We start from the raw sequence: 17,037 nt of genomic DNA, 5'->3' as shown, positions 1-17,037 counted from the left end.
CCTAAAAAAAGAAGAAGCAGAAAAAGGTTTCTGGTTCCGGGTTACCGGCCCAGAACGGAAGCACTACCTCTAGGTTACTTAGTAACCCCGAAGCGGCGATCCGATTTTGGATATTTTTTTTTATAAATGAAATCAAATGTAATTCTCGGGTTTCTCAGGCGAACGGCCTGCTGGACCAACGGCTTTTTCTCTGGATTCTTCGGTTGGGGCAGTAAGTTAGTTAAAATAAAATGCCTCGTGCCTTTCACTGACTCACAATTCTCCTGAGCGCTTTCTGACTGCCACGCGTCCCTTCTCCTCCAACCACTCTCCATCTTAGTGTGCGTGCGTGCATGGGTGTCACACCAAACTCTGGGCCCTGGGTACAAGGATTCACTCACATGCTGTGCTTTAACTGTTGAAAAATAGCAGATATACAAGCTCACAGCGCAGCACAGAGTGCCACGCTGCGAGCTTGTAGAAATAATGTATGTATTTTTTGAAAAACCTGTGTTTCTATGTCAGTGGTGCTCAAATATTTTCATGTGAAAAATATTTACACCCCCAAAATGATATGTATTTGGCCACGGACGACCATCTCAAAATATTTAGTTCCAGGGAACCCCCCCCCCCCCCCCCCCCGCAGAAGCATTTTCACGACTTTTCAAAAATCTACAATTTACACAAAGCTCGCAGTGTGTATATCTGCTATTTTTCATTAGCTAAAATATAAAATAACTAATTCCCCAGCACCTTGGGCCCTCGTAACTCAGTCCCACTTTCCCCCCACCCCCTTGTGACACCCCTGCGTGCGTGTGTGCGTGGCTGCGTGCGTGCGTGCGTGCATTCGTATTTGTGTGCATTGGGTTGAACATGCCTCCAGCCTCCCGCAGAGCTGAGTCCTCGGCCCTGCTTGATGTGCTGCATTCATTAACGAGAGGCCCACTGTCGAGATGACATCATCAAACAAGCGCGGAGACGGGGCCCAGGCGAGCGAGCGAGCGCGTCTCTGACAAACTGACAGCTTCTTCATGTCGCCCCCATCACTTCCTCTTGTTAAAGGAGCTGTTCTCTAAGAGGCTATTAAGTCTCATTAGATCAGGACTGGGGGATGGAGGGGTCGGAAATAGCCCACATTGTTTGGAGAGGAGAGGAGAGGAGAGGAGAGGAGAGGAGAGGAGAGGAGAGGAGAGGAGAGGAGAGGAGAGGAGAGGGAAAGTTCTCATGCTACTGCTCCGCCCAAATGTGGACTGCCCTGACACCATCCATTTTATGTTAAATTGTATCACGTGTGATAGTAAAATATGTTATTGTTGTTTAACATGGTATAGATACCATTTTCAGTGTCAATGTCATGATGTTTTGAACAACTAACTAACGCAGGAGAATGACCACTGAGAGATGCCAATCAGGTCATTATGTACAGGACACAGGATAACAAAACGCCAAACATACTATCTGCCCTTACGACTGGTGCCTGTAACACGAAAACATCTGATATCCATTGCTCTACTGTACTTGTCATGTTTAACTTTGTCCAATCAGAATGTGACTAATGTATTCTGTAAATCCATATATCTGTGAAATCATTATGCTTGTCACTCAGAGAGAAGCAACGATGGGTGATTTTGCTCTACTGTACTGCTGTACAGTAATTTGAACTCTGACTAAACTTCAACACAAAACGCATATTCCCTGGTGTGGACATTCATCATTTCTTGTGTGTGGAGTATTTTATTATGATTGGGGAAAACTGTTTATCCATATGGAATATGATCCAAATTCCATCAACGTGTTTCTTTCAAAATTGGCCTTGAGAAGCATCTATCAGGAGACCACAAGGGGAGGTAAATGTTGCCTATTCATTTTGTACATACAGTTTGTATAATGTTGATGACATGTATTGTATAATTGTGTTAATTTCTCTGTATGTTATTTTGATGAATTGAATACATGGGACAACAATGGAAACAAGTCCCCAATGCTTGCTGCCAAGTATTAAAATCTTCAAAGTCTTCCATTGCCAGAATCTTTAGATTCTTACCTTTTAATGTGCACGGGTCATGCACGAATAAAGCATGGATGATGCACCACACGTGTGCCATTCACAGCTTTCAAACAGACAAAAAAAGATATAGGCTATAGTGTTTTCTTCAAATGTAAACACACGTGGATGCCATGGGAGCTGCCATGGGCTGTTCTTGGAGTCAAACATGCATTTCGCGATTGCGAACATGATGAAACCGAAAGCAGGAAGTAAGGAGAGTAGGGAGAGCCTACTCGGGAAACACGTGTTTGGCACCAAGTGTGTCCAACTGTACCATCCATCCATCCATCCATCCATCCATCCATCCATCCATCCATTCAACCTGGAAACAGGTGTGACAGGTTTTTCCACCACTCTGTCACACACACACGTTGTATTGTGATTGGCTAGTGAGAGTGGGGCTGCGCACAGTAGCTCGCACAGGCACGCACGCGCGCACGCACGCACACGCGCACACCCACACACACACACACACACACACACACACACACACACACACACACACACACAAACACACAGCACGGCACGGCAGCGGCACACAGAGACAGAAAGAGAACGAGTGTGTGTGTGTGTGTGTGTGTGTGTGTGTAAAAGGACGGAAGAGCAGCCTGCCAGCCACAGAACACAGGCTCAGCACAGATTAGTTTAGCAACCGGGCAGGCATGAACGTTGGCGCAGCTGTATCTGATTTGAGGCTGATACAGTAGCCAATGGATGGTACAGTAGGCTCATTACATATTACAGTATTACCGTGATACGTACGAGGTTGAAAGCCTGAAAATATATCTACCCCAGGCATGATTAAAAAACGTAAAGTGGTCTTATTCTACAATGCTGTAAGATACAGTTCCAATTTTTTTTAACAGGGGTTCAGAAACTACCATTCTACATGTTTAATATGTCTATAAACAAATAGCTTAATTCCCTGAACTGCCCCTTTAAAGTACTTAAATTGTCACTTTAGAAATGTGCAGATACCCTCTATACACTTAAACTTTATGTTGGTTTGTTTACTGTTGAGTGAGAAAACGATATTGCACATTAAGATAATCATCTGGGGACCCTCCAAAATAATTTGGAGGGTCCCTGGGGGTCCCAACCCACAGGTTGAGAACCACCGCTGTAGATGCCCGAACCACCTAAGCAGGCTCCTTTCCAAACGTAGGAGCAGCGGTTCTAATCCAAGTCTCTCTCGGGTGACTGAACTTCTCACCCTGTCTCTAAAGCTGGCCATACATTAGCAGATAGTCGGGCGCGATTGAATCGGGTAGCATTAAACCCTACAGGATCATTTTTTTCAGATTCTCTGACCAGATAATCTAAACGGGCTCACACTAGCCGTTTTGAAAAGTCGGGCGCTCCGCACGCTACAGGATTCTATTCAGATTGAGTCGGGCCTGAACAAAGCAATAATACATAATATAATGAATACAAAATGTCACGGGGCTGTTCTTCGCCTTGCAACACACACACACACGCACGCACGCACACAAAAACACATTAACGTTATCCACACAACACACCATCGCATCGCTTCGCGCAATGGAGAAGAAAAAAAACGCTTCAATAAGGAATTTGTTCACTTTGACACGTTTCATGTCCATCTATGCCTCTGTTGCTGCGCGCTGTCTGCTTCCCATGGTGGCTGATTTATGATTAGTCGTATGACTGTGTGGTGCACAGAACATTAGATTTCCAAGATCAAACTGTGTCCCTCCGCGCCACATTGTAGGGTTTGTAGATCAGGCAGTGGGCATGTACTTGCAAGAGCAAAGCGAGATGTGTCGTGTCACTCGTGTGCTGTTCCCACTCCAGTCTGTGACTGGTGGTGACTATTTCTGCTGATATAAAACAATGCTGCCTGCCATTGAGTTTTAATTCCCATCGCAAGCAATCATCATACAACCTGGGCGGATGGATGTGGAAGGTATGAAAAGTGTGTCTGCGTGCGCGTGCGTGTGCATGTGAGGGAGGGAGGGAGAGATGGAGATAGAAAAAGAGAGAGAAATCTGTCGATCAGCAGCTGTCTTTCTCTCTGTACCCTCTGCTGTTCCAGACGGGATCCCAGAAAAATATCAAACATGTTTGAAAAGAGTCGGGCTGGCCCCGATCGCCCTCCGAGCCACTCGGCGGGGCTCAGATTGAATCTGTGAGCCCTCACGCTAGACGACATTTATGCCCGATTGTCGGGCCCGTTTCAGTCGGAGGCAGACCGACTGTCGGGAGGGTAATTAAATGCCCCGATTATCGTGTAATGTACTGCCAGCTTTAGGGAGATACCAGCCACCCGTCTGAGTGAACTCAATTTGGCCGATTGTACGCGCAACCTATTCTTTCGGTCATGATCCACACTTCATGACCATGACCAATCAATGAAAAAGGAGAGGAGAGGAGAGAACAGGACAGGAGAGAACAGGAGAGGAGAGGGGAGGAAGACACTTGCCTCTTGTCTCTAGGCCATCGCCACAGGATTCCGCCGTTCCAGCCAGCCCTTGTCGAACGGTGTCAGGTACCAGCGTACAGCTGTGCCATTTGTGTACCTTCCACCTGTGTGGAAAAGCACAGACGACAACCAGAGAGGACGGTTGCATCAGCATGAATCACACAAAGACATCTTTGATCAGTGGTGTAGGGTTAGAGTTAGGGTTAGGGTTAGGTAACTAAGTAACTAAGTGCATTTACTCAAGTACTGTACTGTTGAGGATTTACTTACTTTACTAAAGTATTTCCAATTTTCAATATGTGTAGGCTACTTCTACTCCATTACATCTCAATGGCAAATATTTTACTTTTACTCCCCAACGATTATTTGACAGCTTTCGTTACTGGTTACTTTGCAGATTTAGATTATTATCACAACACATACATTGACCAGTACAGCCCTATATATATATATATATATATATATATATATATATATATATATATATATATATATACTGTATATTGGCCATTTGAAAATAGCTGATCTACAAGCTCACAATGTGTCGTGATGCGTCACATTGTGAGCTTGTAGATCTGCTATTTTCAAACGATTTTTGATACATTTCGACCTTGTGAAATGGCACATTCTGCACAATGAGTACTTTTACTTTTGGTACTTGAAGCATATTTGGGTGCCAATATTCTTGTACTTTTACTTTTATTTTGATTACTGTACTTTTACTTGTAACAGAGTATTTCTACACAGCAGTATTTCACTGATACCTTTACTTAAGTACAAAATATATTGTACTTTTTCCACCACAGTCTTTGATTGCATCTTCCATCCATCCATCCATCTGTGTGTGTGTGTGTGTGTGTGTGTGTGTGTGTGTGTGTGTGTGTGTGTGTGTGTGTGTGTGTGTGTGTGTGTGTGTGTGTGTGTGTGTGCGTGTGTGCGTGCGTGCGTGCATACCTATAAACTGGACACAGTGGGAGTGCTTCGCATTCCCTCTCCTCGTACAGTGTGTCTGGACACTCCTGTCCTCCATGGGAGGCCCTCTGGATGATGGTGCGGTATCTGGACTGCGTGATGCTCGTGGTGTTGTCTGTCAAAACAACAAACACACTTAGGCATTTAGCAGGCGCTCTTAATCCAGAGCGACTTACAATAAGCAAGGTAATAAATGAATACATAAAAGTCAATACATCAAATGCATAGAAATAGTCGAGCAAGCAAGCAACTATTCAGTAAAAACGTTATAAAAAATGCTATCTGAGTTACACGTATGGTCATTGAGAGTAGACAAGTGCTACGGTAAGTGCTATGGGCTAAGGTGGAGTCTAAAGAGATGAGTCTTCAGACCACGGTGGAAGCTAGGGAGTCTGTTTGAAGTTCTTAGTGCAACGGGGAGTTTATTCCACATGCAGTTTGGGGGCCAGGAGAACAAACAGTCTAGGACGAGTGAATCGTTGTCCTGGGGCTTTCAGCGAGGGTTCTGTCAGCATCCCTGTGTTAGCTGATCTGGGTGAGTGGGTGGGGTTGTGGGGTTCGATCAGACTTTGGAAGGTATGGAAGTGTCGTACCTTTGGCTGCTTTAAGGCCAGCATCAGAGGTTTGTACTACTATACTGTCCAGGCAGCAACAGTCACTAGTTGCGTTTCCATAAGGGCCTTTTGCGGATAAATCTTTTCATGGAAACACTTCAAAATTCGAATAAACTTTCTTAATTCGCAAAAACATTTATCCGCTTGGAGGAGGTGGATTTTGAGGCTTTATCGAAAAAACTAAATGCGCATTAGTGAATGGAAACGGGTCAGCCAATAAATGCGAATAAATGATGACGTTCTGGTCCATTGTATTAGCGTAAGCCCACGAAACAAACAGCGTCTGAACTCTGTGTGTAAATTCCTGCAACTGACCAGCACTCATGGTCGCCATGTCCTCTAACGTCTCCCTAGTCTCTACCGTCTCTCTCTCTCTCTCTCTCTCTCTCTCTCCCCTCTCTCTCTCTTTCTCTCTCACTCTCTCTCCCTGTCTCTCGACGCACAGCGTACCCTAATGGCTTCATTTGCCTCAGACTCCAAGGCTCATTACACAACGCTAATTACTAAACATTGAAAATAGCGCAATTAAGAAAGTGATCACATCGCCGGGCACACCCAGCGGGCTAAGGCATATTTACAGTACAGACGAGACGCCGGCTTAATTATTTTTTAAACAATTACATACTTTTGATTTTCGGAAGACACTTTGCGCACGCGTCCACAGAGCGGTCAGACACATTAAATATCTATTTTCCTCTTGACGAGTCAGCTTAATGTAATTGACAATTAGTAGTGATATTTCAGTTTAAAAATGTGATCGCTGGATACACTGGCAAGACACTTCACCGGTTCTGGTGGCATTTTGTGCCCCGGCAGTTAATAGAATATACAAGGTTTCACGGAACAGCAAACAGGTCATTCCAAGTAGAATGTACTCGTGATGATGCAACAGGTTGTGGGCTTGTAGAACTATTTTCCACTACCTTTGCGTGACACTCATGCACAACAAAGACTACTAGACTAAAGTTTTAGTTGACTAAATACCATAGGAATTATCAAAATATGTCTAAATGTATTTTGACAGGCCTTGAAGGTGTCGTAATGGCTGATTTAACACTTGGTTACATTACAATCTACAAGCTAACAACGTGTCTCAGCGCGACACGTTGATAGCTTGTAGATCTGCTATTGTCAGAGTGCAACACCTGAGCGTAACCAAACATGATGATTCGTCTTTTAGTTCTGCTGGATCTCTTCTCCACTAGTTTTAGTCTAGTTTTACTTGAATTGTCAATAGATTTAGTCTTAGTCATCTTAGGATAGTTTTTATTTTGTTTATATTTAGAAAGATCAACGTTGGGGTTAAAATGCAGGGCATCCAGGTACAATATTTTTGTGTGACAATACGATTTTTATGTATCGTATTGTCAACCATCGTGATGCTTATAATTTCTTTTTTTTTTAAATCAGTGTTATTCGACCGGATGGTTTATAACATATTATGTCGGGAGCTTGTAGATCAGCCATTTCACCCCCCCAGAACAATAGTGCCGCTAGGGTTCAAGTGGTTAATCGTTTCAGTGCTGTCCGTGGCAGGCCTCGTTGATGTCTCACTTTGGAGTTATTACCCGTAAACATGTGTGAAGTGCTGCGGAACGACTGGCAAGTTGTTGTTGTCGGTTGCATTTCCCGGAGGCCTACAGTCAGTGTTGGTCTTGACAGCAAAGTCTTTTGAATAAAATCGCATTTACTGTAGTTCTAGTCATATGTTAGTAATCTGAAATGCTTAGTTTTAGTCTAGTTTTATTCAACTAGATATCATTCGGCTTTTTGACTAAATCTTGATTGGCGGGCCTTGGTGGTGTATATGATTAGTTTCTATTTGTTGATGAAATTGTCAGTATATATTTAGTCTTAGTCCTCACAGCTTATTTCTTATTCAGTTTCCGTCAGTGAAAAAAGATAGTCGACGAACATAGTTTTCGTCATAGTTTTAGCAGAGGAAATCAACACTGGTCTATGCGGTGCGGTATATACGTACCGGGCACGCATGCCCTCGGGCAGGCCGTCCACTCACTGAAGGGCGTCACCATGCAGTCTCTCTTGCAGGGAAGCAGACAGGGTCGCACCGTTTCTGGACGGGCAGAGTCCGGACACCTAATGGCAAAAAAAAAACAAAAAAAAAACAAAAGGGTGGCAAAAAGTAAAAAAATAAATAACAGAGGTCTTAAATTCTGTCGTCCTCCCCCTTCGGGCGATGAATGATAAGCGACCTGACTCACGCGGGTAATAGGACAGCGCGGTGAAACAACTGCCCTGTCCTTGACATCAGACAGCTCACACACTGGCTACCATGACTGATTGTTATCTCCTACTCCCCGCTTGCCGCGCTTTTGGCGAGGGAGAAAACGACTGAAGAAAATGCAAGACATTTAGCAGATCTCTCGGCGCACGCTTTTGCTTTTGACATTGCTTCTGGCTTCTTCTTGGGGGCCTTCCAGATCCGGCAGCACTCTCGTTGAAAGGGGGAAAAAAGGGAACCTGCACGCCAGTCAAGCATGAGACGCGCAAAGTTTATGCGGCGTTCTGGATTTCATTACCCGGCGTGAGTTGTGAATACCAATTAGCTTACTTAGGATTCATTAATATGCATCGTCTTTCAAGGGCGCGAGCCAGCTACTACGCCCACGACTGTCTGTCTGATTATCATCCGCAACACAATTCCCTTCTGTCTGTTTCAGAAGTAGGAAAGTGAAATTCAATAAATGGAGAACGCCCGATTCCAGAACACGCGTGTGGGTTGTGAAATGAGATGCGGCCCAGCGTGTGCCCACTGTCATGATCGGCATGTGTCAAGCATGAAAGTCGGTACAGTAAGGCCGTGTGAGTTTCATCAGCTGTCATGACAACGGACATGGAGAGGCGTTTCTGTTGTGTTGCGTGCAGCAGTGATGGGAAGTATCACCAAGCACCTTTGTTCAAGTACTGTACTTAACATAAGTACAATTCTGAGGTAGTCGTACTTTACTTCACTGTCGGGCAGAAAACCTCGTATCTCCAAGTTAAAAATGTTCAGTTAAAAATGTGTTTTTTTTTTCGCTAAGTAAAGCCCTGCTTCATCATACAAGGCAGTCGCACAAAACTAGTGAAAACAGCAGATCTACAAGCACACAACGCCTCGCTCCGCGAGGCGTTGCGTGCTTGTAGATCGGCTGTTTTCACTAGTTTAGTTCATCTTTTAAATGATAAATACAAAAGGAACGCTTTTGGACATACAAGGTTTCCACCTGACAACGATGTTATACTTATTCACTACATCTCAGAGGCAAATATTGTACTTTTTACTTCCACAGCAGTTATCTGGAAACTTTAGATTGCAAATCTAGTTACTGTACATTGATTTAGAATGTTATTACAAAACATAGAGTACAATGCAAACATGCATGATTTGCTATGTGACAAATAAACATTTGACACATTTTGTTCAGTTTAGTACTGTATGTACACAATTGTACATTTTTATCCAACAAGCTTACTGGGGAAAAATGTGTGCTTCACTTCCTCTACACAGCTGATTCAAATCACTTAACAAAGCACCAAGTAATCACCATGCAGAGATTCAGGTGCCACAGCAGCACAACGACCAATCATATGAAACAGCTAAGAGGACAGGAAGTGATGCCCACCTTTCACGCAAAGGCTCATGGGACATAATAAACTTGTGGATACATATTATTTCCTTTTTTTCTGTAATAATTACTTTTGCACTCTCACTCAGGCCTAGGCCAGACGGAGCTGGATATTTCATAAATCCTGGTTTTTCAGATATCCACATAAAAAAATATCTAGGTCCACACGACAAAGATATCTATAGGTCTAAAATAATCTGAGTCCCCAGACCTCCACTAGGAGGACAAGCACACACACAGTGAAGTCTTCAGAGATATCTGGGTTCCATGCCTACACGGATCCAGTGAATCGGATATTTTTCAATGTCTTCACTTTTATTTATCCGGTTTCAAAAATATCCAGTTTCGCGGCCGAAATATCCAGCTTTGTGTGGCTGCAAGCCCCAATCGCACAAAGAAATGTCTAGCTTCAGAAATATACAGCTCCATGTAGCCGGCACCTCAGTTAACATTTTTTGATTACACACCTTTTTCACTTATAGCAAATACTTCTACATCATTGCTACTTTCACTCAAGTAACAAATCTGAGCACTTCTTTCACTACTGAAGTGTTGAAAAAAAAGATATATATATATCAGCAGTAAGGCAGGGGACAGGGGACAGGGGGACAGGGGGATGGGGGGACAGGGCTAGGTGCTTGGCTTGTGTAGTGAGGAAGTGGCTGATGAGTGCATTTATCTCCCCATACACAGACAGCCCAGAGTATAGAGCCTCTCGCTGCCAGCCAGGAGATGGAGCGCTCTTGCGGGCAAATCAATCAAAGTCCACCGCGTGGCTACTAATTAAAGCTGAGAAAAGTGAAGGTATGCAAACTGTATGCCAATGAATGTTTCACCGGGGTTCCCAAGGACGACACACCGTTGCCTTTCAAAGTGGCTCTTGACTTTTAACCACTCGCTCATTTATCGTCGAGTGTCGAATCATCAAAGATGGCGTGTTTGTTCAGTCCATCAATGATGTCTCACTGTTTGTTGTTAGCCCCACTATAAGCCGGGCTCTTAAGCATGGCCGCATCTTGTCCACAACCCTGGTCCAACATCACATACCGTTGTTTCCTGTTGAGATTGGCACATTTCCTGGGGCAACCTGCCAAGATCACACACGTCACACAGGTCTTTTTTTCTTTTTTACTCTCTAAAAAGCGGTTTATTTGAAACTACATTGCAGTGCACATCATGGGGTGATCACTGCTTGCCTCCTGTGAATTGTTTAATTTTATTTTTTGTTTATTTTCTGTTTATTTCGTTGCTGAGTGAGGTCAGCAGACAAAGTGATGTGAGTGAGAGGAAAAAACCTGGGTGAAATCTGCCAATCTCAACAGGAAACATGGTACGTATCTAGAAATCTGCTAGATGGTTTGACATGGAATTCGCAATTTAATAGCTCCTTTCGGAACTTCTTCCTCCGCTATAGCTCCAAGACGAGGTTCCTCTGTGCCAGCTTCCTAAATCGGTAATCTCCGGCAAATGTTCACCGCGATACACGATTCTTAATCTAACCGATGGGTTGAAACTTAAAACAATCGGTGAATCACAATATAATTGAGAATCTTAATGTAAATCGAATAGCTATTGAGATCGTATCAAATCTGGAGTAAAACAGTGAATCGTGCCGCCCCTAGATTTTACGCTCATTTTGGTGATTTGGGTTTTATGGAACTTGTACTTCACAACCCTCTAAGGCCCAAATATAGAAATACTTGAAATAAAAAATTGAAAAAAATCAGATGGTGTTGTAGGAGTCCTAATAAGAGGAAAATGTAATGTTTTTAAAAAAAAATGTTTTTGTTAGGTTTTATAGCCATAAATCATAAATCATGCTCTAATTTACATATGGGGGATATTTTTCACAATAATAACATATGTACATGTTCTAGACATTCTAATGATCACCAAAAAAAATAGTACAGGCATTTTACTTATGTTTTTGTGAGGAATAGCTTCCATGAAAAAGTGAGATGTTGTTCGTCAAAACTCTGGAATGTCAGCGGGTGTGGCGGGTGTGAATGTCAGCCCCTGTGGGGGGTATTTATATGCAAATATTGTGGCCAATGGCATTGTAATACTAAACAATAGAATCCAATAGTGATGTTTAGGTGGTAGGGGGAGCTAAAATAAAATGATTTAAACCTTTTTTTGGATAAAATACAAACGTTGTAATATTACAACAGTGGGCCTTAGAGGGTTAAACCACATGAACCCTATCATTCCTATGCTGGGCATGTCATAAACGTGCTGCAAAAATGTCACGCTATTTTAGCTATTGTAATCGAAGAGATGTGATGTATTGTTTGGTGTATACTAAATTTAGGAATAAGTAAAAAGTTGAAATATTTTTGTTTTTAGTGGTTAATGCTGATTTTGCATAGTTTACTTTGAAGTTGTTTATAATGTGTTAATGCTTCAGTGCATATACACCACCAGTCCACCCCAATAATGAATTTTCCCTTTCTTAAAGGTATTATGACATTCTGTTTTTACCAATCATAAAGGTCTTTGTCCTGGTCCTTAAAACCTGTCTTAAAATGTTATAACAGGAAACTCCACTCCATGGAGCCATGGCAGGTTTGTTCTGTGGCCTTTTTAGCTGCAATTATAAATTGGCTAGTCACCACCAGGGGCGGTGTTGAGGCCTCTTTCATGTCAATCATTGCCTCTGCTTTCTTTTTTTTTTTTCTTTTCTTTTTTTTTATAGTGTAATTGAGGTCAGGAAACGTGAAAAAAATATATAAACATTTAAAAAAAATGAAATTTTGATGTCATATGACCTTTAATGTTTTTAACCCCCTTAGTCAGAATGCACGGTACTAAGAATGGCAGTGTCTGCTCGATTCAAAAGGCCTTGTTCTGGATGGGTGTTGTATAGCCGTCGGGACCTTTTGGCCTCCCGGGGTCTTGTGTTTTAGGTAGACACTGCTGAGCAGAAACCTTGTATCTCCAAGTTTCAAGTGTGTGCGTTTTTCCGTAAAGTAAAGCCCTGCTGCATCATACAAGACTGTCGCGCAAGACTAGTGAAAACAGCCGATCCACAAGCACACAACGCCTCGCAGTGCGAGGCGTTGTGTGCTTGTAGACCGGCTATTTTCACTATTTGAAATCGTTTTCAAAATGATAAACACAAAACGGACGGTTTTGAACGTACAAGGTTTCCACCCCACAACAACGATATAGTGCCTCGTCCTCGGGGTCGGGGCGGGGGCTTCGAGACAAGCCATGCAAAATCAAACACAGACACGCGGCTTTGATGCCCTCATCAGCGTAGGCTGGCGTCACAGAGCTCCGACATCACAGAACATCACAGCTCTTTTTCTCCCCGCGCGCCCGAATCACTTCACCCAACAACCAAATCGCGGCGCGATCACTGGAGACCCAGCGTGGAGCCCACGAGCTGCCAGCTATACCGAACACCAAGGCTCCAGGAGGGGTTACATCAAAGTACAGTGGAGCGAGAGCAGGCGAGATATATAAAATCCATGCCCTTTTTTTCCCGGGGCTTACTCCTCCGCTATCTGTCTCTCCAGTGATGCGTGCCGGTGGGGATGCGAACACGACTACACCAGCTGGGGGGAATATTAAGTGCTTATAAGCCCCAGAGTGAATAAACGGGGAGGATACAGAAAGCCTTACGGATCAGAGGGTTACGTTTACTGTTAAACACACGAACTCCGTAACGCGTCCCTGTTCTGGGGGCGAGCGTTCCCGCGGAAAATGGGCGATCCGCGAGATTGTAGATCGGCTATTTTCGCGGGAAGATATATTTAGTGTAGCCTACAAGTGAAAACAGGAGCGGGGCCTTGTATGGATCCCCTGTCAGTCAGCGACGTAAATATAGGGTTCAAGACTGGTTTAAAAGCAGACAAGGTCGACGATCATTCAAAATGCAGACTAATGTGAATTAATAATCACTGCTTAAATGTGTTAACGAAACGGCAACGGAAGTTATGATCACTTTCTGCTTTGAGTTAAGTGGTGGATTATGTTGCCTCTCAAAAAATACAAATACATTAGCGATGTTAAATTATTGGAATGATGGGGGGAAATTCCACTGATAACGACGTTAAGTTTCTCTCCCATGCCTCAATTGAAACTGCCCTAAACATACATTAGTGATGATAAATTACTTCACAGAAAAAAAGAGATTCCACTGAAACGGCCCCATTACAAGCCTCTATTGAAGCCTCAGTGGTTTTGGAGGAAACATACATTATTGGCTGGGTTTCCCAAAGCGATTTTAGCCCATCGTAGCTCACGCATGGTCGTAGAGACCAAGCCCCGACCGTCATGTTCCTGTGTTTACATGGGCTTCTTTAGCCCCCTACAACTACACCAACATTCAGATTTCACAAACAAAGTGCTTAATAAAGTCTCACACCTGTCTAAATACGGTACGGCATTCTATAATTACCCGTATCCCGTAATTTTAATAAAAAGCATTTTTATCCGATCGCTGTCTGTTTATCTCAATGGGGTTGGTGCGCATGGGGAACGCCAGGATATACATTGGAAAACAGAGGACCTTCTAGCTGTGAGGCGACAGCGCTAACCACCACTGCACCACCATGTCCCCCATATCTGCTATTTTAAAAAAAAATTAAACACTTTGAAAGTGTTGGAAATTCTTGAATAACAAAACATTTTCAAATGGGGGTCTGTAGATGGTAGATAATCTAAGCTTGAAAAGGCTGTAGCTACTTGTACTGCAGTCAAAGGGTGCATGGCTGTGAGTGACTGGGAAGGGAATAGCCTCTTTTGAGTGGTGGCGCATTAAAAGATATCTTTTAATCCCCCCCCAGATAAGAAGAGCAGGTGAGCTACATGGAGGTGACTCCAGGCTCGCGGCAGAAATGCGAGATTCAAGATTCTGCCCCGAAGCCTGAAATACAGCTCACTAAAACAACAAGACGTGAAGATGGCGGGGGGGGATTGGATTGCCCCAAGTCTCAGAGACATGCTATCTCAGTGTGTGCACGGCCTCCCCAGTGTTAATCACACTAGATCAGGTGCACCGTGTCATATCTGCAGCGTTCGTTCCACACGTATGGGCACAATCTAACCTTGGAGGTGTGTCTATAGCAGTGTATAACAGTATATAATAGTATGACAGTGTATTATAGTCGGAGGCGGATTAACCCTTCATGGCGCCCGGTGCTACGAGTGAACGACCCGTTTCGGTGGTGGGGGGGGGGGGGGGAATGCAACGTGGAAAATGGACGCTTTATACATGCTTCACCATTTTAGCGCTCCTTCAACAGCCTTTGCTATAGATTTCGGTGCGTTTGCGGCGATAGTTCTGTCTTCTTTCACTTTCTCGCCTCACCAGGCTTTCTGGTGTTCGTTTACAACGGGCCGTTGATCCGGTCTAGGCGGAAACCACAAGCAGAATAAGCGGTGTCACTTTGTTTTGTTTCCCACCGTTTGTTTCCCCAATCCCTATTACAATGCTCCAGTAGCCTAGTGTAGTCTTGCCACTGAATCCGTTTTGATAGTTCCGGCCAAAGTGTCTGTCTGGGACTACATCATGACGTAAAGTGGTTTCCGCTCCCGACCGGATCAAACCCCAAAAGTGAAGGGACCCTAGGCTAACAGTTTGGTGCCCCCACAAGCATGGTGCCCTGTGTTTCAGCACGTAAAGCACACGCATTAATCCGGCTCTGATTACAGTACAACACTGTATTTCAGTGCTGACCTCCATCTGAAAATATGCAGATGTCCATTCCAACACTTCAGAATGCTCGCACCCAAAACACACTCGTCTATCTGGCTTAAAGGACAACTTTGTTTTTTTACAACAAGGGTTCATATTTTAGATTGTAATTAGAGAAAATAAAAAGTGAGTGTTAAAATGTTTTCATTTGCTTCGTTCTAGTGTTTTATGGCATTGACCGTGCTAAAATGTGGGGCATGCGTACACATTGGGGCATGCCTACAAGTGGCTAAATATGTATTGTTATACACAATAAGCCAGCAGTTTCTTTATTGTTATTTTCACTGCTTCATCTCTCTCCCTCTCTCTCAGCTCTCTCAAGGGGTCCTTGGGCCTGCTCTATATAACCTAGAGCAGGGTTCCCCAATTAGTTTTCCCCAAGGGCCGAATTATGTCTAGGGTACCAAGCCGAGGGCCACAACATTGCAGGGGGCGACGGCGGCGTTCTCGCTACTCCAACGACAGTTTTCGTCGTTGTCGGGTTAAAATCTTGTATGTCCAAAACCGTTCGTTTTGAAATTATCATTTTAAAAACTAGTGAAAAGAGCCGATCTAAAAGCACACAACGCCTCGCGGTGCGAGGCGTTTTGTGCTTGTAGATCTGCTGTTTTCACTACTTTTGTGCGACGGCCTTGTATGATTTGCGAAAGAACGTACACATTTGGAGATACGAGATTTCCACACGACAACGACGATATACTAGTGTTGTTGCTGCTCTTATACCACCATTATTACTGGGGTTGGTGGGGGCCAGACAGTAGCCCCCCGCAGGCAACAAATGGCCCGCGGGCCGCCTATTGGGGAACCCTGACCTAGAGTGAAAACATCCCAGAGGTATACTCCTCTCAACAACGTATGGGGTTTAAATAGTACCATAAAACAATAACCCCCTAGTTATTGGTTGTTACCCCAACCAATAAGAGCAGAGCCACTACCAGAGGCATGTTGTACCAATATATTGTAACCGACTGTACCGATCGTACCGATATCTTCTGGTGTCACTCAAATGACAGGTTTCATTAAAAGTGGTGGTGGTGGTGGTGGTGGTGGTGGGGGGGACAGACATCAAAGAACAAGCACATAAAACAAACTCCACCGTAAACGTCTTTATGGCCCTGTCAATAATATATATTGAGCTAACGCAGGACAAACTGTCTGAATTATTTATAAATGCAGTCTTCCTGGTGGTGGCGGCGGGGCTATAACATCATTATAGCCACCATGCAGCAGCACACAAAACACAACACACACAGAAGCCTTTAGCAGTTTAGCGGTTGTTTGATATTGTATTGCTGAAAGACGAGTAGATAATGGAAGGTGCGCGGCGCGGAATGGATCTGGGATTCATGGTGGGGAAACAGTTCCTGAACCTTAAAGAGAGAGAGCCTATAGTGGGGAAGGCAGTGATGTACGCAGCTCTCCCCGGGATATAATTATACGCTAGATCAGGCCCCTGGGGTCATCTGTCAAGTGAGTAAAAGCACAAGCTGCTGTTACAGTATATACTGTATACAGTATGTACAAATAAGTAGAGATGCAACGTTCGCGAACGAATCAAATCCGTTCCGTTCATTTGGGAGGGAGGGAAGCTCCTCCTTGCTACTCCACTGAGCACTGACTGAGTACAGTGAGTGAGTGAGTGAGTGAGT

General features: G+C 43.9%; 1 protein-coding gene across 1 annotated transcript in view; it reads right to left on the bottom strand.

Moving 5' to 3' along the window:
- Window positions 1–17,037, bottom strand: part of thsd7ba (thrombospondin, type I, domain containing 7Ba) — a gene marked incomplete at both ends in the record, with an annotated part of 450,762 nt that overhangs the window by 203,127 nt on the left and 230,598 nt on the right. The window contains 3 exons of the mRNA XM_080752925.1: window positions 4,470–4,573; window positions 5,424–5,556; window positions 8,037–8,152. Coding sequence (XP_080609051.1) covers window positions 4,470–4,573; window positions 5,424–5,556; window positions 8,037–8,152 — 353 coding nt within the window. The remainder of the gene's footprint in view (window positions 1–4,469; window positions 4,574–5,423; window positions 5,557–8,036; window positions 8,153–17,037) is intronic.

This window comes from Nannobrachium achirus (assembly GCF_963921795.1).
Source record: "Nannobrachium achirus genome assembly, chromosome: 22".
NCBI lineage: Eukaryota > Metazoa > Chordata > Actinopteri > Myctophiformes > Myctophidae > Nannobrachium > Nannobrachium achirus.
Note: the sequence above shows the minus strand (reverse complement) of the source record. Positions and strands in the feature narration are given on the sequence as shown.